Source organism: Micromesistius poutassou (assembly GCF_964030765.1).
Source record: "Micromesistius poutassou genome assembly, chromosome: 12".
NCBI classification, from domain to species: Eukaryota; Metazoa; Chordata; class Actinopteri; order Gadiformes; family Gadidae; genus Micromesistius; species Micromesistius poutassou.
The window spans coordinates 10,305,472-10,329,921 of record NC_140282.1 but is presented as its reverse complement, the minus strand read 5'-3'; the positions used below and the strand labels follow the sequence as shown (position 1 = coordinate 10,329,921).

Sequence of the window (24,450 nt, the reverse complement as noted above, 5' to 3'; positions counted from 1 at the left end):
GTCATTTTTCTATCAATGATGACGTTGATCATCATAATATTTGTTTAAAGTTATAACTTTTTAAGTCTAACAAGCCCCAACACACTCACTCAGGTTACAGGACTGTGTAAAACTGTTTCTTGCTGCATATATCTTTTCCCACTTATTGTCAGTGATTTGACGTCTCTCTTGTGGTCCCGTGCAGACCTCCTGCCCTACACCGAGTACCACATCAGCGTGGTGGTTGTGTTCGGAGACCGAGAGAGCGAGCCGGTGACAACAACACAGAAAACCAGTGAGTTTGACAAACGAAAGAGCTCGATTTCTGTTCCTCGCGTGGTTGTACACTTTGCGGTCGTTCGCGCATCTGTGTGTAGCTCCGACCTCACCCCTCCATCCACTCCACCCTCTCTTCCTCCCCTCCCTCCCACCACCACCCAGCCCTGGACTCCCCCACCGGTCTGGACTTCTCCGACATTGGCACCAGTTCCTTCACCGTCCACTGGGTGGCGCCCACGGCCGTCATCAGCGGCTATCGGCTGCGCTACGAGCAGGTGAACAACAAGCGGACCAAGGAGGAGCGCCTGCCCCCCAGCCGGAACCGCTACACCCTGACCTCCCTGGAGCCCGAGACCGAGTACCTGGTGTCCCTGTTCGCCGTCAACGGCCGCGACGAGAGCCTGCCTCTGACGGGCACGCAGGGCACCAGTGAGTTCTAGCGCTAATTGTTTATATATATATGAATCTATAGAGTATAGTGTGGGGGGGGCAGCAGTAGCTCAGTGGGTAGAGCGGGTTCACTGATAACCGGAAGGTTGCTAGCTCGATCCCCCGGCTCCTCCTAGCTGAGTGATGAGGTGTCCCTGAGCCAGGACGCCTCACCCTGACCACTCCGCCGTCGGTGTGTGTATGAATGTAAGTCGCTTTTGGATAAAAGCGTCAGCAAAATCCCCTGAATGTAAAATGTAAATGTATAGTCCTGGGTTCAATCCCTGCTGCCCTCTATAGGCTACAGTCTGTCCAGCATCAGTGAAAATACGGTGATATGGTGTTATACAGTGGCGGAATTATGGGGACAGCGTACCCATGGTTACTGCGGTGACTATAACAGAGCTACGTCACGTCCCTTGCCGTCTCTCAGCCTCGGACGCCCCCAGTGACCTGGCGGTGGTCTCCTCTGAGCCCACCAAGATCAGCATCAGCTGGGACGCCCCCTCGGCCACCGTGAGGTACTACAGGATCACCTACGGAACCAAAGGTACAGCCCGCCTCAGGCGTCAATCAGCAGTGAAACGCAACAACACAATCACAACCATACAAATGGTAGCGACGACTATCGACTGACCTTAATGTGCTCCCTTCCTTCACCTCTTGTTCTGCCTCTCTTTCCCTCTCCCTCTCCCTCTCCCTCACTCTCTCCCCATCTGCCTCTTCCTCTCTCGCTCTCCCTCTGCCTCTTCCTCTCTCTTATTTTTTCTCTCTCTCTCTCTCTCTCTCTCTCTCCCACCCCGCCCTCCACCCCCGTCCTCCTCTCTCCCCCCTGCCTCCAGCTGGGGAGACCCCGCTGGAGTTCACCCTGCCCGGCAGGGAGACCAACGCCACCATCACCGGCCTGAGCCCGGCCACCGACTACACCATCACCGTGTACGCCATCAGCGGGCGGGGGGACAGCCCCTCCTACAGCACCCCCGTCTACGTCACACACACCACCGGTGAGGAGCGGCTCAGGGATGAGTCTCTAGATGAGCCTAGACACACTAGGGCGGATGTAGGAATGTGGACAACCAACAGACAGGAGGTCAGCGCCTTGAACTCATAAACACTGATTAAGGTTTAGAAATTAAGAAAGCCACCAGCCTCTAGGTTCTGTTTAAAACCGACAACAACGCTGTCTTCTGATTGGTCGTGCTTCAAGAGGTCGTCAACCGGGTCAGAGTTGAAGGTGTTTGACCTTTGAACGCAGTGCCAAAGTGGACAGCTTTACGGTCAAGTTTTGCTAAAAAGTCACATTAAAGAAAAACATTAAAACAACCAAAATAAAAAAGCACAAAATGCAGTACGGCAAATATTAAAGACATAAGAATAAATAGCATATTAAACCATGGCAAACACGAGATAGATGGTATTGTCTGAACATTACAGGGTTGGTCAAATATCCTTCTTTCAGCCAAACCCCGTCCCCAGTGTGAGTGAATGTTACCGTTAGAGATACGCTGTGAGACAAGATCTGTCTCTCTCCCCCAGAAATGGACAGTCCTACCGGCCTGGAGGTCACCGGGAAGACGACCGACTCCCTCAGCGTCCGCTGGAGCCCCGCCCCGGGCCCCGTCACCGGCTACAGGATCTCCAGCAGCCCTGAGAACCAGCCCGAGAACACCTTCTCCGAGGTCCTGGGCCCGGGTACGTTACCAGGGGATCGGCTGGTCCTTCAACGGCTGGAACCAGTTCATGCTTTGTGTGCATACTATTGTTACGTGTGTGTGTGTGTGTGTGTGTGTGTGTGTGTGCACGCACGCGAAATACAAAATATTTTGTATGCAAAATATATAAAACATTACCATTTATTCACTAATATGTATAAATGGAATACAGATGACAATATTGTGTTGCTTTCTGGGCCTCGGTGCCACCCTTACTCATCATGCTGCCCTCCTGTCTGTCCTGTTCAGCCCAGACAGAGAAGACCATCACCGGCCTGAACCCGTCCACTGTCTACTCCGTCCGCGTGTTCGCCCTGGACAAGGACAACAAGGCCTCCCCGCCCGCCGTGCAGACCGCCACCACCGGTTGGTGGAGACCTGGTCGCATGACCAGAAATGGCCTTTGTTTTCTTTTGTATTTTCAGACTGTGAGATAGTGACAAATCGACACAGAATAATAATAGCACACTATTAATAATGTCGATTAATGTTTAATAATGCATCATATCAACAGTTAGGATTAAAATAAGAACAAAAATCCTAATAATTCAACACAAATAACAATAACAATATATATACAATATTATACATATATAATAATATCTATAATATTATTATACATTTATGTAATAACTATTCGTAAAGCCCACAGTGAGTAAAAGTGGGGTGCATGACGACCGTATCCAACCCCCTCGGCCACGGGACTAACAGCCCAAACCTCTCCCTGTGCCCGCAGACATGGACGCCCCCAAGCAGCTCAGCTTCTCCGACGTGGGCTCGGAATCGATGCGCATCTCCTGGGCCCGTCCCGGCGGCAGCGTCTCCTCGTACCGCGTGCTGTACTCCAGCCCCGGCGAGCGGGAGCGGGACCTGCGTCCGGCCCCCCGCCCCGACCAGAGCACCGCGCTGCTGCGCAACCTGCGGCCGGGCACCGTGTACACCGTCAAGGTCATCGCCTACCAGGACCGCCGGCCCAGCAGCCCCCTGGTGGGCTCCCAGGCCACCGGTAGGAGCAGGCGGCCGACTCCAATCAGAGCAGGGCGCGAGACCATGCACGCACGCACGCACGCACGCATGCAAACAAAAGCGCGCACAGATACACACCGCACACACATGCGTTGCGTGCAGACACTCGCACACATGCACACACCACACACACATGCGTGCGCGCGCGTACAACCACGCAGATGTCCGCGTGGTTGTACACTCACGTACACGCACACGCTTGCACACCACACACGCACGCACGCATTTACAAACCACACACACGTATACGCACGCACATACGCGCGCGCATATAAACGCACGCAGATACATGCACGCACAGACACGCACGCACACATCCCGCACACCTACAAGCATGCTCAAATGCACACCACACACACACACACACACAGTATATGTTGGAACACAAACAAATATGGAACAGTTCCAGGCAGAATTTTCCTTAATGATTCCTACAATATTTGGCCCGCAAACCTTGGATTCTGATTACTTGCTCTTTTGTTGTTGTTGTCTTTGTCCCCGACCTCCAGCCATCCCCGCCCCCACGGACCTGAAGCTGGACTCCCTGGAGGCCACCACTGTGGTCCTGTCCTGGCGGGCCCCCGACTCCCAGCTGACAGGCTACCGCGTGCTGTTCCTCCCCAAGGACAGCTACCAGGGGCCCGCCAAGGAGCTCAACCTGGCCCCCGACACCACCAGCGCCACCGCCAGCGGCCTGATGGTAGGCCCCGCCCCCGCCCACATGTCCCCTCCCCCCTTCTGTCCTGGCCACGCCCCCATGTGCATTGCCATGCCCTTTGACCTGGTGTCCTCTAACTGTGGAAGCTAGGAGTTTTTATTCCTGTTGTTTCATTCCTCAATATCATTTGTGTGTGTGTGTGTGTGTGTGTGTGTGTGTGTGTGTGTGTGTGTGTGTTTCAGGTGGGAACCACGTACATCATCCAGGTGTTTGCGCTTCAAAACACTCTCTCCAGCCAACCGTTAACCAAAGAAGTCACCACACTGCAAGGTAACACAAACACACACACACACATGCACACATACACGCACACACACACACACACACACACCCACACACAGATACAAACACACACAGATAAACACACACACACACACACAGCCAGCTCCTGGAGTCTGACGCTGTCCCTTGCGTGTGTAGAAGTGAGCGCTCCGCGTCAAGTGGTCGTCAGGGAGAAGACGGAGAACTCCTTCACCCTGGTGTGGCGCACCAAGGTGGAGCCCATCTCCGGCTTCCTCATCCTGACCACGCCCGTGGACAGGTCCAGCGCCCCCATCAGAGAGGTGGTCCCGGGAGACAAGAAGCAGTACACCCTGACTGGTAAGGTTCGAGGCTGACAGGGTGGAGCGTTTATGAACGTGCCGCGTGTTTCCCTTTTGACAACGCACTTGGTTCCCTTGTCGTTGAAGGTCTGCAGCCGAACACGGCCTACGAGATCGTCATGTTCACCCTGAACGGGGCTGCGAAGAGCGCCCCCTACACCCTGACTGAGACCACAGGTACTGCACCCCACACACACACACACAGAGCGCCCCCTACACCCTGACTGAGACCACAGGTACTGCACCCCACACACACACACACAGAGCGGCCCCTAAACCCTCACTGAGACCACAGGTACCACACACACACACACAGAGCGGCCCCTACACCCTCACTGAGACCACAGGTACCACACACACACAGAGCGGCCCCTACACCCTGACTGAGACCACAGGTACTGCACCCCACACAAACACACAGAGCGGCCCCTACACCCTCACTGAGACCACAGGTACCACACACACACAGCGGCCCCTACACCCTCACTGAGACCACAGGTACCACACACACACACACACAGAGCGGCCCCTACACCCTCACTGAGACCACAGGTACCACACACGCACAGAGGCAGTCCACTCTAGGAACAATCACCAGTTCTCAAAGTACAAATAAAAGAAATACATGAATGTGTAACAAATATGTATCATGGATTTGCATATTTTTATTTTTATATTTGAAATATGTTTACATCAAATAAATGTACATGTTTTTGTGTTTCAGCCCAACCGTCGTTCCAGCCGCCCTCTGCCCTGGAGGTCCTCTCTGTGACCCCCACCAGCGTGTCCTTCCGCTGGCAGCCTCCCTCCACCCGCATCACCGGCTACTACGTCACCTACGAGGAGTCCGGCGGACCCCCGCGCGCCCTCAGCCAGTCCCCCCACGCCGGACAGACCTACGCCACCATCTACGGTACCCTCTCTCTCTCTCTCTCTCTCTCTCTCTCTCTCTCTCTCTCTCTCTCTCTCTCTCTCTCTCCCCAGTGGACTGTACCAACTGGTAGGATAGACAGACCAACCAACCAGCCTATCCAGTGGATTGTGGACTGTTGAAATGGCTTGTGACGGCTATTCAACTATCACATCCCCTGGTGGTGACTTAGGTCCCTTCATGAAGGACCCCTCCCTCTCCCCACTGAGGGCCGCTGAGGGGGGTGCGAGTGGAGGTGGTAGGGTCTGACTCTGGCGCTGTGTTCCTCCAGGCCTGAGACCCAACACCCGGTACCTCATCAAGATCTACGCCATGCAGAACAACCAGAAGAGCCCCGCCCTCGAAGGCAGAGTCAAGACCAGTGAGTGCTTTAGTTATACACACACACACACACACACACATACACACACACACACACACACACACACACACACACACACACACACGCGCAAATATACATGAGATCCAACAATGTAACAACTTCTCCACCCACCTGGGAAACAGCACAAAGGTAAGTATGCACTTGCGTGCGTGTGCATATATAAAGTGTGCGTGTGTCTGGCAATGCACACAATTTTGCATAACAAGTGTATGTACTTCTAAAGGTACTGTACTATATACTATATGCAAGCCCATCAGATTTGAGGCAGGTAGTACTACAGTCAGAACTGTAACTGACACAGACAGTAAGTAATCCAAGCATTTGGAATTAACAAAATACTACTGCAGAGATAGCTCTACAAACACCAGAGTCTGTGAATTAAACAACCAGTGGATACTGTTTATTAGGAAACTTTAAACAGTATCTGTGATTTTGAATGCCTTCTGGAAACACCATTCAAAACATCCCCTGCGTGTTGACGATACTTCTCAAACACCCAGGGTGTTGCGCATGAGAAACATCGCCCCCCCCTGCTGGCCGAGACATGCTACTGCGCCCCCCCCCCCTCCCGCTCGCCCAGTCTAACCTGCCGGCTAACCCTCTCTGCCCCGCGTAGAGGAGGAGCCCTCGCTTATCCCCACCAACCCCGGCGGGGATCTGGAAGAGCCCGACACCTCCGACATCCTGGTGACCTCCAGCGGCCAGCCGGGCCAGGACGGCCACGGCCAGGGCGTGGAGTACGAGTACAGCAACAACGGCGGTAACAACGGCGGTTTCAGCGGCAACGGCGGCGGCGGCGGCGGCCAGCAGCCCCAGGCGCCGCTGCGCGAGACACTGGTGCTGCTGCCGCTGCCCGACCGCGAGGGGAACCGCATCCCCGTGGTGGCGCCCCCGCTGCCCGCCGTTAACCCGTTTGCTTTCATAGAGAAGGCCACCGGGCTGCCCCAGGAGGCCCAGACCCGCACCACCGTCCGCTGGCCCGCCTACCAGCAGAGCACCGCCTACCTGGTCACCTGCCGCCCGCCCTCCCAGAGCGGGGAGATGGACTTCCAGGTGAGTGAGGCAGTCGGCCTGCCAGCCTCATGGTGGTAGTGAAGGCTGTTAGTGGTGGGGCCATTAGAGATGGGCTTCCAGGGGAGTGAGACAGTCTCGTGGTGGTAGTGAAGGGTGTTAGTGGGTGTGTTAACGGTGGGGTCGTTAGAGATGGACTTCCAAGTGAGATGAGATCCTCAGTGTGGACGCCTATGAGTGTCAAGAAGCCCTGGCAATAAATGAGTGAAGTACTTCATTGATTGATATAGTGATGTATCGCTTCTCGTCTTGTGTCAGATGCGTCTGCCCAACACCGCCACCAGCGCCACCCTGGTGGGCCTGAGCTCGGGGGTGTCCTACAATGTCATCGTGGAGGCCCTGAAGGGGCTCCTGAAGGAGAAGATCCTGGACACCTACATCACCGCCGGCAACTCAGGTGAGACCAGGAAGTCTGCAACCTCAAGTCAGTTTTGACAATAAATATCAGGAATCGACGTTTGGGAAAACTATGGCAATGGTCCAACTTCTCCGTGAATCTTTCGGGATTTTCCTGAACCTTAATTCTAGATCTCAGAACAACGACGTCTTGTGGGAAATTAAATATGATTGTATGATTAAATATGATTGTATTGTAATCTCTCTTTGTCCCTCTACCTCCCTCCCTCTCTCTCTCTCTCTCTCTCTCTCTCTCTCTCTCTCTCTCTCTCTTGCCCCTCTCTAACGTCCTCTAGTCAGCGAAGGCGGGGCCTCTGGCAGCGACTCCTGCTACGACGCCTTCACGGCCACCAGCCACGAGGTGGGCGCCCAGTGGGAGCGCATGTCGGAGACGGGCTTCAAGCTGTGGTGCAAGTGCCTGGGCATGGGCAGCGGCCACTTCCGGTGCGACTCCTCCAGTAAGACTCACTCACCCACAATGCAGCGCTGCACACCGGGGACTGTAGTGGAGACGGACGAGCCTCTGTGGGGTCGACCGGGTCGACCGTCGGCCATTCAGTGTTACGGGCGGTGCCATTTGTTGAGATTATACATATAAACATATATATATATATATATATATATATATATACATGTATGTATTATACATGTTTATACAGTACATAATATGAACCAGTTTTCATATAATTATAATTAAAATAATAATTTAAAAAAGGTTTTATTGTCTTCCTGAGGGTAAAATGAATCAAAAACAACAAAAGAAAAGCGATTTTATAGACATGTAGTACACAATTGAATGAATATAATTAACAGTATTAATAGAATGACAATATGTATCAGAATCAAGATCAATCATCTTAACAACATAATATGACAATGTGAATGAATAATAGCAAACAATATAATAACTAACTAAAATAATAACCCAATCCAACAGAGTGGTGTCACGACAGCGGCCACAACTACCGCGTGGGCGAGAAGTGGGACCGCAAGGCGGACAACGGCCACATGATGAGCTGTACGTGTCTGGGCAACGGCAAGGGCGAGTTCAAGTGTGAACCGCGTAAGTTCCCCGTTCGATTCCCTCACCCTCCCCCCTCTGCTCAGGGGGCCCCCGCTCAGCCTGAGAGCTGGGTGGGCTGGATCTGCTGAACCCAGTGGTGTGTGTGTGTGTGTGTGTGTGTGTGTGTGTGTGTTGGGTGGAGTTGTGTTGCATCGGGTGTGTTGTGTGTTTTGTGCGCATTGTGTTGTGGATGATGTGTTTTGTGTGTATTGTTCTGCTTGTATTGTATTGTGTCTTTACCAAACTGTGTGTGTGTGTGTGTGTGTGTGTGTGTGTGTGTGTGTGTGTGTGTGTGTGTGTGTAGATGAATCGGTGTGTTACGATGAGGGGAACTCGTACAAGGTGGGCCAGCAGTGGCAGAAGGAGTACGAAGGAGCCATCTGCACATGCTCCTGCTTCGGAGGACAGCAGGTGAGACAATATTATATCTATTATCTATCCATTCATTCATTGTCTATTATCTATCCATTTATTATCTATATCTATCTATAAAGGGGCTTAGCCAGTCCACAGAGACAGAGACAGGGGTCAGACAGTACAGAGACAGGGGTTAGACCAGGGTTCCCCAATTAGTTTTGCCAGAGGGCCAAATTTGGTCAAGCATGCCACCCCAAGGGCCGAGATATCGTTAAATTTTTTTAATTCGCGATTTTTATGTGCACATTTTGCTTTAATTATTACTATAATTGTTAGTAGTAGTTGAAAATACCCTGTGTTAGGAGTCACACAATAATGCTCTCTTGAAACAAAATTTGTCCAAAACCTACCATTAATTTATTAAAATGCCGCTGGAACATCAGCAAACAAAAAGTCCAGCAAACAAACACGCACACAGTGCAGCAGCCCCAAACATAAAAACTTAAATAGCATCAGCACAGTGTGTCTTCAACAGGGCATTGGGCCTGGTGCCATCCATCCAGATCAGTGTGTGTTCACATCCACTCTCTTCCCCTCTCTATATGTCTCTCCCTCCCTCTCTAAGAGACACAGGAAGATTTTAGTTAGTTAGCTTTAAAATGTGATACCACAATATGTGACATTAGTTTTAAACTTTTTAAATATGTGTAGCAAATAACATCAGTCTGTAAACAAAAAAAAAATATATTTCTTTTTTTTTTTTTTTACATGTGAATGCCACTGGGGTCAGCGCGGGCCGGACATTTGACTCCTGCGGGCCGGATCTGGCCCGCGGGCCGCTAATTGGGGTTCACTGGGTTAGACAGTACAGAGACAGGGGTTAGACAGTACAGAGAAAGGCGGGAGACAGTACAGAGACAAGTTCATTAAGGAGCAGGTAGGGGTTAGACAGTACAGAGACAGGTCATTAAGGAGCAGGTAGGGGTTAGACAGGGGGGGTTAGGGATGCCTTACAGGTTACACTCTGGTCATTCGGGATCGAACCCAGAACCTTTCATCACCCAAGCCCCTGGCCTACACTGTCCTTCCTTCCTGTTAACTCAAGCCAAACCCACTCTCTGGTTGTTTTCCTGAAGGGCTGGCGTTGTGAGAACTGCCGCAAGCCGGGCACCAGGGTGGACTCAACCGTGCTGCAGCCCGTCCGCTATGGAGACAACAACCCCTTCAGACCGGTGAGTACGGTGCTCAGAGCCCACCATCCAACACCATCTAACCCTAACCGCCTCCAGCACTGCGTTGGTAAACGTCACAGGTTATACAAGTGATGTCAGACCACACAAATCGGCCACATGTTTGTGTCGTGCTGTTTAATTGAATGCTTTGTCTGGCTGACGTTTTTTTAAATGTCAGAATCAGAATAAGTTTAGATGATCCATACTTGAATCTGGTTTGGTATGGCAGGGAAGAAATACCAAATGTACAAAATAATCCAAACATTAAATACGTATGGATTTTACAATAATATATTATTTAAATGAATGAGTCTAGCTTGAATATATATATTTTTACCCTATCGGTCTAATTCTAAATCCCCTTCTTTGTGTCCCTCTAGAAAATACACTGTCCCATCGAATGTATCCGACCAGAACTGCTGGCAGACGCCATTCACAACCCCCTGGAGTAGAGACATCACCCCCCCCCCCCCCCCCCCCCCATCACCGTCAGTTCCCCGGGTTGTCATAGCGACAAGCCTAACACACTGAAACTGTTGCTCTGCTACTCGTATCAAGATTCTTCCTGTTCTAACGTTTGCTGTGATCTTCCATTGCGAGTGCCTTGCTCTTCATTGCACAGCATGTTGTATTTCACTGTTTTTCTGTGTTCACCTGCCTTTTCCGAGAGCATGTTGCTCTCCTATTTTATACTCTCATAAATCTCACCATTCTCATGTATTGTGGCACAAAAAAAAAGATGATTTCTTAATGGCAGAGCAGAAACTGTCTTAAATCAAGCACTGTTGTGAAGAATGTGGCTGTGATAAGCAGTGGAATGTACATGTAAGTGTATGTTTGGTTCGTGGCCTCCTGTCTCTTAGTAGGGAGGAGCTAGAAGTGTGTGTGAGATGGACACCGAGTGAGTTTGTTATGTTCCTCAGAACTATTTTTCTAATTTATCCTTCCTGTCACCGTGTGTGTGAGTGCCTGTAGTGGGGTGTGCAAGAATATTTTTGTACTTTACCGTTTGTGCCAAATTGGCTGCTCCTGTAACAAAAATCTGAATTTAATAAAGCTGGACAGATTTTAAACAACTTGCACTTTTATTTACCAGTAGGCCTACTACTTGTTAGAAAAATAGTATCAGCTATAGCAAATACGTAATTGACATCTAATTTAAAAATAAAATCCTACATAATTAGCCTTGTATTGTCAACTGATTTAAACACAGGACAACATCACCGTTGTGGTAAAGCTGCTTACCACTAACACCACATTAAGGTCACACTTGTTTGTTTACTCCAGTAAAATAAGACAACCATAAATAAAAAACTGAAATTAAGATCACTCTTTTACCAGATGTATTAAATGGTAATAATCCAAAAAGGGGTAAAGACTATTTGCAGGCATGCAAACTGGTTTGAGGTGAAAAAGGTGAGAATGATGCGTGAGCCGAGGAAAACACAGACCCATAGGGCAGTGGTTCTCAAACATTTTATACCGCGTACCACCTCAGAAAATATTTGTCTCCCCAAGTACCATCATTAGGAACAAGGTTATAAAATATAACAAACCCTATTCTGCTACACACAGTTCACGATTGTTGAGGGGGGGGGGGGGTTGGATCTCAGACGAGCGCTATTGTTGACGAGGGGGTTGGATCGCGGACGAGCGCTATTGCTGGCGCGATTGTTGACGGGGGGGGGCGTTCGATCGCGGACGAGCACTATTGCGGGCGCGTTTGTTGAAGAACACTCAGAGGGCACTTTTTAATACGAGGCAAAAAGGGCAGGGGCTCAAGCACCCCTAGGGCCCTATGTGTGCACGTGCCTGCGTGTACCATAGTTTGAGAACCGCTGCACTAGGGGGTTCCAGGGTTATACTCCGGGGAGTTAATAAATAAATGAAAAAAAAAAAGTATATAAAAAAAATAAAAATATATATATATATTTTTTTTTGGATAAAAACTGCGAATTTCACCGAAAGGTGACTCGTTTGCATGCCTGTATTTGTGATCATTTGTATTGATAGCATTATCAAAACTCCCTCCCTAAAACCCAACTGTTGACCAAAGAACCAAACAGAACCCACTCTTTCTACAGCAGTGCTTTAATGCAAGATGTAAACATGATAAAGAAACCAACAATTGTTAATTCCATTAGTAGGATAGGAATGTATGCAATGTTGTGCCCTGGTTACCCCTCTCCACTACGTTGTGCAGTAACAGCATTAGGAATGTAACAAATAGCAAAGCTAAGTAACTACGGTCTCCTGACATTGGCAAGGGATTGAGACACAGAGCCAGTGTGGTGAAGCAGCTGGGGCCCTAGGCTCCCAGAGGCCTCAGTGGTGGAAGAGGCGCAGGGTGGTGTGGGCCAGGGTGATGCCCTGCTCGTTGCAGGCCTGGATCACCACATCGTCGGCCGTGGAGCCACCGGGGGCCGCGATGAACGCCACGCCGCTCTACAGAGGAGGACGAGGACACAATGAGGAAGGGGAGCACGAAAAGGAAAGAGGACACAGGAGGAAAAAGAAAAAAAGAGGAAGGAGGAGACAGGCAACTTTGGATCAATTGGGTGTTGAGAATTTTCAAACTTGATGTCAATGGTTGTTGCAGAAAAATTCTAAAGATATGAGATTCCACTCTCCCAGAAGGATAGATTGAACAGAAGCTTAGAGACTAGCAGATTAGATTTAGTTTAAACACAGCTTAGATCCAGCTAAAACACCACTAGATTAGATCCAGGTAAACGGTTGGTGGAAGTGGAGGTGTGTATGCTTGTGTGTGTGAGAGACGTACCTTCCTGGCGCGGTCCACATTGTCCCTGAAGGGGAAGAAGGCGTCGGAGCTGAGGGCCACGTCCTGCAGAGAGCTGACCCAGTTCTTCTTCTCCGTCTCCGTCAGTGGCTCTGGAACCTCCTCGAACATCGCCTTCCAGGCAGCCAGGTCCGGACCCTGTCACACACAATGTGTCACACACACACCCCTCAAACTGGATGCTCCAGACCCATCTAGACACACACCTGATCTAGAGACACTTGATCTAGACACAGACGTGCTCTAGACACACACCTGATTTAGAAACACTTTATATGGATATACCTGCTCTAGACACACACCTGCTCTCCTACAGATCCAACACACCGCTCCGTACTTCACTCCCGCAGTAGAAGCGCTCACCTCTCCGATGGTGTTGCTGACGTACTGGTCGATGGCGTTGGCGATCTCCGCCCGCTTCACCCCGGAGCGGAACTTCATCCCCAGCACCCTGGGGTGCCGCCGGAGCCACCAGTTGTCCGCCTTGTCACCGGCCAGACGTGTGCAGTGGATACGAGACTGCTGCCCCGCGCCAATACCAATCACCTGGACGGACGGACGGGAGCACACACACACACACACACACACACACACACACACACACACACACACACACACACACACACACACACACACACACACACACACACACACACACACACACACACACACACACACACACACACACACACACACACCAATTACTAACTAGCTCTCTTTGCTCACAGCTTGCTTGTATAGCTGTCGCAAGATAATAAATATTAATATATGCTACACGAGAACCTCCTAAGATGGTGCAATTTGATTGGTTCGCTATCTCGGGATATTGAGCAATATCCCATGATTGAGATCTCAAACTCAGGATATTGTTTTTGCGTGTGTGACGGTCGTCTCGTCACGCTAATAAAAACAAATAATGCTGGCAAAAAGTGTTATCTTGTTTATTTTTGGAGTGTTCACGTGTAGTATACAATAAAACAATTATTCACCTCCTTCGGCGAATAATTGTTAATTAGCACTGGGAACCCAATACCAAATCTGATCACCTGATCTGCAATATCCAATCAACAATCCTCTGAAACTCTCCTTCCTTCATTTTATTCCCTCCAGTCAAAAGCCTAAATCCTAAACCCAACATAAGGGGTGACCCTCATGTGACGGAGCTCTGGTTCAGGTTGAAAGACCCCCAAAGGTGTATTAATACTTTGTTTACAGTACAGACCATGGAAGCCATTCTCTGGGCTGACTTCAACAGTCGCCCATGGGCCTACAAGGGAAGAGACCCCTAGGTTAGGTGTGACCCCACAGAGCCTCCCGCTCCCCCAGACCCCGGTACCTGGCCATCCTTGGCGTAGCAGACAGAGTTGGACTGGGTGTATTTGACGGCGATGGTCGCCACTGTCAGGTCGCGCAGGGCCTTCTCAGAGAGCTGGAGGATAGAACAGAGCACCAGAGCGTCAGCTGCTGGGAGACTCGACATTCTCCAGGTTTGTGTTATTCCTACATGACATGCTGATGTTGAAACTGTTAAATTGTGAAAGGGTGGATAAGTTCAAAATATGGAGAAATTCGAGTAGAGGGTCAAAATAACGTGGGGCTCATAGCAATAGCCGTATTTTAAGGTTCATCTTGTATTGAGTGTCAAAAATGCCTCAGTCAAATAGTTGACTTAGGCAGATAGTGATTATAGAATTTAAAAAAACACTGATTGGCTTAGGATATAGCCAATGAGTCGCAGTGAATCAGCAGCATTAGGAGAGTAGAGTTAGGTTAGACATCACAATTCGGCCAAAATATGACTTAGGCAATAATGCTATGAGGCAAACGATATAGAAGAACAGTCCTGTAATACTATTATGGGATAGCTTTTGGAAAACACACGATAAAGGCATGAGGAGCGGCTCACCGTTCCCTTGGAAACCACGTTGCTGAAGAGCTCCTTGTCGATGGGAGCTCCGTTACGCCTCTGCTTGAGGTGGAGTCCAAACAGCACGCGGACCTCTGGCTCGTCAGGCTCGTACGCCGGGTCCATCTGGAACGGACCAAACACACCATTACCATGACAATCCATCACTGGCTGTGGACAACAGGTTGTCATGGTGACTGACCATGGCACCATGACAACCCATTATAATGTACAACCTGTGTACAACCAGAACATAACACCTGAAGAACACAGTACAACATTAAATAGTAATTTCTCAGGAGACTATGTACCTGAAGCACACAGTATTTAATTGAATACTCATTATCCAGGGGTCTATGTACCTGGAGCACACGGTATTTAATTGAATACTCATTATCCAGGGGTCTATGTACCTGGAGCACACAGTATTTAATTGAATACTCATTATCCAGGGGTCTATGTACCTGGAGAACACAGTATTTAATTGAATACTCATTATCCAGGGGTCTATGTACCTGGAGCACACCGTATTTAATTGAATACTCATTATCCAGGGGTCTATGTACCTGGAGAACACAGTATTTCCCGCCCTTCTTCTTGGCCAGGATCTTCAGAGCCTCCTCATCGTATCCTGGGGCAATGATGCCATCAGACACCTGGGAACAACCAATCAGAAACCAGGACACTCAGGGTTAGGGTTAGCCAAGCCAATGAAAAGCCTTGCTATTGGTCGGTGGGAAGCATGTCCTCTACCTCTCTAGATATGATCCTGGCCGTGGGGACGTCACAAACGTCAGACAGGGCGATGAAGTCTCCGAAAGACGACATCCTGTCGGAACCTTAGGGGACAGGAAGGGAATTCATGTCATTAGGGAATGTCATGACACACACAAGTGATATTGATTAACTTTGCAGTATTTTAGAGTATCATTTAAAATCCATGGCATTATATGACAGATTTCACTAAATACAGTTCAGTTTGGAAAGCCAACATGACATAAGTTTGCATCACTGTTCTTTTCCCTCAAATAGTTCCCAGAGTAACAGCAGGACCAGCAGCCATTTTCTCAACATTCTCCCTCTTTTTCTAGACCATTATATTTATTATGATGACTGACCTCTGGCCCTGGCGTAGGCGGAGGCCAACGGGGTGAGGTCCTGCAGCATGTCACTCACCATGCACACCTTTGCCTCCTCCTCAGACAGAGGAACCCCCACCGCAGCTCCTAGAGACCAAAACAGAGAGAGAGACATAGTGAACCCGAGAGACACAATGAGAGAGACAGCAAGACGAAGATGGAGAGAAACAGAGAAGTAGAGAGATTGTGAGACAGAGACATTGATATAGAGAGACAGAGACAGACAGACCAAAACATAGATAGATGGACAGGGAGAGACAGACGTAGAGAGAACATGAGAGGGAAATGGATTCAGACATAAATGGAGACTAGAGATGATAGAGAGAGAGCGACCCAGACAGACAGAGAGAGAGAACCACAAAGAGAGATGGATAGAGAAACAGAAGTAGAAAGAGCCCGAGAAAATGCATTTACCTGCAGGGCTGACGTGCTTGAAGGAGGTGGCAGCAGCCAGTCCCAGGGCCGCCTTCAGCTCTCTTACCAGCTGCCAGGCGTTGAGGGCGTCACACAGGTTGATGAAGCCAGGGGAACCGTTCACCACTGATCAACACACAAAACACAGTGAGAACTACAACACTAACCTACTTAGGAAACCATTTGTTCAATACCGACAACCCATTTCTTAACATAATATAAATACCATAATATCAACAATATTCAGTTACAATTTATATACAAATAGGCCGTTTACATGCCACTAACGGATTTTAGCTGTGAGAGGGAAGGGCTTGTCTATGAGTGTGAGGGTGGGGATAACATAGTAGTGGGAGGGGTTACCTTTGAGGGGGGAGTGGCTTGTCTATGAGTGGGAGGAGCCTACCTGTGAGGGGGAGGGCAGAGTGCAGGGTGTAGAGCTGGGCAGGGGCCTGGTGGGGGTTCATCCCGTAACGCAGGGGCAGCTGGGAAACCCCGCGGCTATACTGGCCCCGGAAGTAGTCTGAGATGGCGTCATCGTACTGCGCCGTCTGGGTGAAGGCCTGGGACATGGATTCAGATTAGGATTAAGAGTAATTCTTTTCGATCTCAGATTCAGTTTAGAAGCATTGTTGAAAATTATCAATGATAAAAACCACTGAAAAACAATAGTTTACAGGAGCAACTGTTTCTGAAACACAGTTGAACATCTGATTAAGATTAAGGTTAATGGTTTTAAATTTGAATTAGTGTGTCGGCCCACAACTGTAGGCATCTTTGTACGTTAGGATTCAAACTGGTTTATTTGTGTCCAAAGATCAGTAGCATTGAGTAGCATCTGTGCACTCGGTAAAAATAGCGAGTGCATAACTGACACACAGCCTAGAGGCTACCTGAGCTTACTGAGGATCGATGTGCACATGATGACCACACCAGATGAGCTCAAGTGTTGGCATGAGAACCAGTCGAAACAAATGTTACAATTCTGCATTTCAGCTGATGAACCTTCGAGACCCCAGCTGGACTTCGGTCCGAGGTTTGTTGACGTATCGGACAAAGTTTCAAATTTAACAGATAAAATCTTGTCAAATTGGAAACACAATGCCAAAACACCAGCCGCCGACTATCATTGGAGATGAAATCAGCGGCTTCAACTCCACGACTCAAGCACAATTCAGTCGCTATCCTCATGTGACCCAAAAAACCATGACAAGGGAGAAGACCGAGAACAATGCTTAAAAAGTGAAACATTGTTTTTTTCATGAATGTATGGCAAGGTTAACACCCTCCCTCCCTGAAGGGGAAAAGACAGATTTCTAACAAGGGAATACAGTTTGAGATGTGCTTCAACCAAAAGTGCTTCAACCAAACCCACATGACGTGATTAGCCAATCAAACTGCCGTTGCTCAATCCCTGACGTCGGCAAGGTGGTGATGCAAACTTCTCCCAATGTCTTGAACCGTGATGTCATACCTTCAGAGCCAGGGTCCTGCGTGTCTCCAGAGACGTGTCCTTGCCTTCCGAGCCCTCCATCTCCGTGGCAACCAGAGGGTAGTCAGCTGGGTCGCACACAATGGTGACGCGAGCATGGTTTTTGGCCGCCGCTCTGAGCAGGGTGACCCCGCCTACAACCAAACATGAGGGGGTGATCAGTGTTGTTTTAAAGATACTCTCATATCGCTCACAAACAACATTATATCGACTCACCAATGTCGATCTGCTCCACTGCGTCCTCCACCGTCACGTCGGGGGTGGAGATGGTCTTCACGAAGGGGTACAGGTTACACACAACCACCCTACACAAACCGACACTTCATAAACACTGGGAATAAAGCTGCCACTTTGGAATGAGTCATGTCGGTTTTAAAGTTGTAGCAAATTACCTATTTTAGCTCCATCTTTTTTTTTTATGAATAGTTTTCATACAATCAAGAGAAGCTGACATCTTTCTTGTCAGTTTTTTTTTATTACTTCTATTGATGATTTGCATCTGGTGAGTAGGAGCCCACGTTAAGGTTTTAACCTGTCAAACCCTGCTTAATACAAATCATGTGCTCTCTCAACAAACTGACCTACCAATCAAAAGCTTGTTTGAGAGGACACACATTAATCCCTCCTTCCCCCATTGGTATAATGACCCGCGTCATGGGACCAGCAACACATCCTCAATTACAGTCGGTAGATCTGATTCACGTGTCGTGGGGGTTTCATTCAATCAATTCACTAGGATCGTAGGCTCGCACATCTGGCTTCATCTTTATCAATCGGATTGGTTTGTGTGACCAAGTCTCACCTGACCAGACTGTAGCCCAACTTCTCCATGTCAGCCGTGTCTGACGGGGTACGTCGGGCAAGGATGCCTCCGTGGACTGCGGGGTGTAGGGTCTTCACCCGCCCCCCGAGCATCTCTGGATGACCCGTTAGCTCAGACACGTCCCTGAAACACACACACACACACACACACACACACTTTTAATATGCAACACTCAAACTGGCACATAGAAGCAACAGCGATGTGGTAGTGTGTTAACCCCCTGAGTAAGAGAGTAGGAGCAGTCTAAACCGGGTCGTGGTGGGCCTACCTGACCGCCAGGCCAGCATCCCGCAGCGCCTTCGCGGTTCCCCCGGACGCCACCAGCGACAGACCCGTGTTCACGAGTCTCTTGGCGAACTCCAACAGTCCAGTCTTGTCGGACACACTCAACAGAGCTGTGGGTGTCAAAGGATACAACCGTTATTCAAGCAGTCGAAGTAGTTCACGACCATTTTCAGAGTTTCCCGGTTGAACTTGGCTCAGTTAGAAAGAGCCAGTGTTTGTGTTAGCATTGAGCACGATGGTGCTTTATTATTCGGTTTGCGAAAACAACAGAAGGGCTTACCAAGTTCAGAGGAGGCCATGTCTGCAGCGGGACCCACAAAAAGTGACCGAAAGACGGAGTCTGGTTCACTTTCTTCGGAGTTTGGTGAGTAAGTTGGTGCCGCGCAGAGAGTGGGGAGCCTGTGGAGCGACAGGGAAGAGACAGACACGCACGTTGTTCTCTGTACCGCCCCCTCCCGTCCGCCCGCGCTCTGTCCAATCACAGCACGGCGATTAATAAAGTTTCGGATCAAATACGATAGAAAAAAAAGATATGGCGTCCTATGACGTCACAGCAATACCGACCACGCGGTCCGTGATTACTGACTGGTTACGTTAACGTTATTAGACTGCTGAAGTAAGCAGCGTTTGTATACCTCTCAAGTTAAATACAGAAAAAATTAGGCCTACTAATGCTCTCCGTTGCTCTATAGATATTGATTCTGTCAATATTATCAATATTGTCAATACTGTCAATATTGACAGAATGTAACGTTTTTCTCAATTTCTCTCGTGCTTCTATGGACATAATTACTTATATCCTAAAGTTATTTTATGATAAGACATTCACATACACATGCACACAAAATGAATATGGAAATGCATAGTAACAGCTCGAGGTGTGATGGGATGTAGGCCTACACACTATCTGGGTTCATTTATGGATGTTAGTGAGTTAGATAGTTAGGTCAACTGCTCCTGGCGTGTTTCTCATGCTCATTTGGGGTTTTGAGGGAGCATATTCGGGGTAGGGCTATATTCTGTTTAAGAAATAACTAAAATTATATATTTTAATACACAAGTAGGCCTAGGCCTATTTTTTTTTTTTTTTGTTCTGAATCCCCCCGCCCCCAATAATTGTAGGCTATATATCCATATGCGCTTAATTTGTTACCGACCGATGGGTATTATTTCATTTTCTTTCAAATGCACACATATATACTGTATTTAATACATCAACGTGAACATGGATATGAATAAGATATTCGGAACAGCCCCTGAAATCTTGCGTGTGTGTGTGTGTGTGTGTGTGTGTGTGTGTGTGTGTGTGTGTGTGTGTGTGTGTGTGTGTGTGTGTGTGTGTGTGTGTGTGTCTTCACACAAGGAACACTGACAAAGCACGCAGACATTAGGCCTACTATCACATATTCTTTATGAAAGAAGAAGAATATGATGTATTATAGGATAAAATAAGATAGGATTGTAATTGATGAATCCCGTGGGTAATTCGTGGTAAGAGAGAGCAGCTGTTGTGCTGTATGTTCGCCATACGGTGAAACATCACCCACATGTTTAAGGGAATTAGATTAGCAAAAAATGGGTCTGTCTATAGTCCTGTCTGTATATCTGTATGTTCTGCCTTTCTGTCCGTCTATCGTTCTCTGTGTCTATCTGTCTGTTTGTCTATCTCTGAGTAAATATCACATCTCAACGTTTTGCCTAAAACATACAATGCAGAGCAGTTCGAGTTTCTGCCACTAGATGTCAGCGTCTCTCCGTGTATTTTACTGCTTCTCGAAGTATTCCGGTTTGTTACGATCTGAAATGTAAATTTCTTCCATTATGCTCATCACTTTTTTTCACAATTTGATACGTTTTATTTTACTAACAGAGTAATTTTTTTTTTTTTTTTTTTTTTTTACAGATATCATGTTTTTTGGGGGGATATAATGTTCAAGCCTGTGTTAAAAAATGAGAACCCATAATATTTGATGTGCCCATTTCACTTATGAAAGCTAAAATGTGTGTGTGTGTGTGTGTGTGTGTGTGTGTGTGTGTGTGTGTGTGTGTGTGTGTGTGTGTATGCGCGTGTGTGCGTGCCTGCGTGTGCGTGCGTGTGCGTGTGCGTGAGTGTTTGTGGTCTTTCTTTAACTATCCCGCAAAGAGCGTGCAGAAGAAAATGGCATTAGACCATTTTGCAGAACATCACCAGCTCGCCAGACACCTGTAACAAAACATACATTTCCTGCAACAATAAACGCCTCTTATGATTGCGTCCCGCGGTTGGAACGGGAGGCCGCACCTTTTCAATAAACTTTATTGCCAAAACTTGGCCTTTTTTCCAGCCTTCAATAGCGGTTAGAAAGGAGCAGATGCGGATTTATGGCCCGTCGTCTGTCATCCTCCTCCCTCCCTATTAGATTAAGTGACAGGACAGGGCAGCGGGAACCTAAACCAATACGTGTGATTACTTTAAAAGATCACACAATCTGTTCATATCTTCCTAATGAGCCCGACATGGTGCTGATTGATTAAACTCCAGGGTGGGAACAACGAGGAGGTCCTGTCTGTTGCCACTGATTTATATCGCACGGAAAGTCAAAGAGAGTTTTTTTTTATTTGTTTATTTATTTAACTATGAAAATGGGTATTCTGGTAACAGCTTCACATCGGAGGACATTTTAGGAGTAAGTTGAGTGATTAGACAAAGGCGTTTATATGAACAGAGCCGTGCTCGTACGCGCACACTCACTCACCTTCTATCAGCAAATTGCATTATTGGTGGAAAAAAAAACCCAGAAAGCGTGGTCAGCATTTCTGTCAGGTGGGACTGCGGAATCTGACAGGATTACTACCTGGATAACTGGGCATGCATGGCATGTTTAATCAGCAGGACGCGTGTATTCTGAATAAAATAACTAGTGGAGGAATGCAACCAATCATCTCTGCAGGGGTAGGCCTATAATTTCCTCATGATGTTGTGTTGAGAAGAGACCCGAGCGCTCAGGATCGGCATGCTTTTATAATATATAGCCTACTTTCATATATGCTTTCATTATTCACTTGTTTATTCGACGGAATTAAAATGCGCCGTTTCAGATGCATTTATTTTGCTGATATGCTTACCGACTTTAAATATATTCATCAGTCCAATACAATTATAGATCTTTGACGTTTGTTAATATAGGCTTAATTATCTTGCTTCTAGGGGAAGATAAATAGGCTTTACGTCATCCAAAAATAAATAGAAATAGGCCTTATCGAGAAATGATCCACTCTGTTACAAATGAACAAGAACATATTATGTCTTTGAAAACATTTAGCCTGACTGATCAGGTTCATTATATTGGTAGAATTCATTATAAGCTCACCGGTGTGTGCATATATAAGGGCCTATTATGTCAGTATGCAGACATATTTCCCTTTTACCCTTTGTAAGGAGCTGAGAAAACAAGTTGGTCTTTCTTTGGGATGACGTCGTTCTCTTCCACAACCTTGTGTCTGCTGTCTTATAAATGCTGGGAAATTTTCAAATGTGCCATCAGTTATTTTTGATCAGACGGCATCAGCTTAAGGAAAGTGATGTGCAGTAGGCCTACTTTTCGTTTTTTGTAATCACCTAATTACCTCTTCCATATCTTAAGTTCTTTAAACACTAACACCGACGAGTAAATGCATTTAAATGAACTAATAAGGGACTGAAGTTTTTAATTATCGGGGCCCATCATGGTTCACCTGAACACACTTGAAGCTTTAGATAACACAATACAGGCCATCCCGATTTGGGCCAACTTTATGCCATCAAAGCCCTTCCCTAGAGCCTCAATACAAACTTTGTGTTTCCCTCTTCTCCGACTAAGCTTGAACTTATATATTTATTTATTATTTAATGACAGTAAGAGGTTGTTCTGGGAGGGCACCAGAGTAGGGTCCTTACTCTTTAATTACCACCATTTAATGGCCGTCTAATAAAAGTCCCACACTCGCATCATCATCAGCACCTCTCCTCTTCATTAATTGAATCATCCGGCCATCAGTTAACCCAAGCCGGGTAATTCATATCTAAACGCCTCGCTCATAAATTACCACGCGGGAGTCTGGTTCAACATCATCACGGCGGCCATGTTTTCAGCTTTGGGCGGGAAGAGACGGAGGAGGAAGAAGTGTTGAAATAGTTTAAAGGTGGTTTAATGTGTTTTTTCTGTAATCAATAATTAACAAATAATTAATACATTGTTTTTAATTCTCATATTTTGGTGTCAGACTGCAGATGGAAAAGCTCATAACATATCTTGAAGGAATTTATAAATTCATGGTAGCGACCTTGTTTTGCAGGAATTACAGCCAATCACAAACAAGGACATTGACATCTCCTTTCATTTTTCTTCCTTACTTTTATTTCAAGGTTTTTCTTTTTCTTTTTTTTTTTTTTTACCTTATTTTATAGCACAGTTGTACACCACAAACATGTTTCAGATAAATACACGGACCGGACTATTTACCTGGGCGATCAACTCTCCACTTCGAATAAATTAGATGCATTTACATTTAGGCTATAAGTAACAAGACCGAAAAAACACAACAAACAATAAACAAAGTCACCACCACAACGATTTTCAAGTAGCCGATAATATAGACGGTTTGTGTCCAGCACGATCCACTCCGAGACTGGAATAAACTACATTCTCAAGCTGTCTGAATATGAATGCATTATAAAGTTCACATTATTTATACAGTCAGGGGTCTCTCTTCACATCCTTCAATCGTTTAGACGTGGGAGGCGGGGCTTTGTCCGTCAATCTCCGGCCAGTGGGCGAATTTAAGACCGGTTTGACCATATAAGGTCATTGAGATTAGACCTAGCGGTGTAATGAAGAGAGACGTGATGATCGCTTGGCATGCAAAGGAATTTACAGTTGTACAGTGCCTGTGTCACTGTGTGAGTCTGTGTTTTTCTATTTGTGTTTAATACGTATTTACGTTTAACGTGTCTGTCAGTGGTTTTGTATACATTCATGTGTGTGTGTGTGTGTGTGTGTGTGTGTGTGTGTGGGTGTGTGTGTTTATACTGTATGTGTGTGTGTGTGTGTGTGTGTGTGTGTGCGTGTGTTGACACTAATATGCATCGCCTCTTTCCTTCGTTTTGCACAAAACGTCCACTTCGCAACACTAGCCTATAAATCTATGACTTCCTGTGAAAGGAAATAGATCAAATCTGGGGTTGTTGTTGTTGTGATCGTTTCGGTTTCAGTTTCATTTCACAGGCACATATGAGGCCTACTTGAAATGACCTTGACCCCTGTTCAAGTTCTCTGCTCAGTTCTGTTCCATCAGTGCTTATCACGCGCAGTGTCAGCCTCACTGCTCCCGTCCCGGGACGGGACGGGAGGGGGGAGGGGGAGGGGGAGGGGGAGAGCGTGGGGTCGACGCCCCCC

General features: G+C 47.6%; 2 protein-coding genes across 2 annotated transcripts; one reads left to right on the top strand and one right to left on the bottom strand.

Annotated features, from left to right (window-relative positions):
- Positions 1-48: 48 nt before the first annotated feature.
- On the top strand, positions 49-11,253 carry fn1b (fibronectin 1b; the record flags this gene model as incomplete). Its single annotated transcript, XM_084476332.1, has 20 exons — positions 49-274; positions 421-687; positions 1,121-1,237; positions 1,530-1,691; positions 2,224-2,379; positions 2,649-2,765; positions 3,136-3,405; positions 3,935-4,125; positions 4,326-4,413; positions 4,564-4,743; positions 4,833-4,922; positions 5,470-5,658; positions 5,948-6,037; positions 6,675-7,111; positions 7,388-7,526; positions 7,822-7,983; positions 8,463-8,588; positions 8,893-8,999; positions 10,082-10,177; positions 10,558-11,253. Coding segments are annotated over 20 exons (3,282 nt in total), but the record flags the coding sequence as incomplete, so codon positions are not given.
- A 1,005-nt stretch (positions 11,254-12,258) lies between these two features.
- On the bottom strand, positions 12,259-19,448 carry atic (5-aminoimidazole-4-carboxamide ribonucleotide formyltransferase/IMP cyclohydrolase). Its single transcript, XM_084476042.1, has 15 exons — positions 19,317-19,448; positions 19,020-19,146; positions 18,731-18,874; positions 18,145-18,233; positions 17,911-18,062; positions 16,843-16,999; positions 16,437-16,562; positions 16,002-16,109; positions 15,637-15,722; positions 15,450-15,539; positions 14,884-15,009; positions 14,314-14,406; positions 13,341-13,523; positions 12,960-13,115; positions 12,259-12,622 (listed from the first exon to the last, which is right to left on the bottom strand). The coding sequence occupies exons 1-15, from the start codon at positions 19,333-19,335 to the stop codon at positions 12,503-12,505; spliced, it is 1,776 nt and encodes a 591-aa protein (XP_084332168.1). The 5' UTR covers positions 19,336-19,448; the 3' UTR covers positions 12,259-12,502.
- Positions 19,449-24,450: the final 5,002 nt, after the last annotated feature.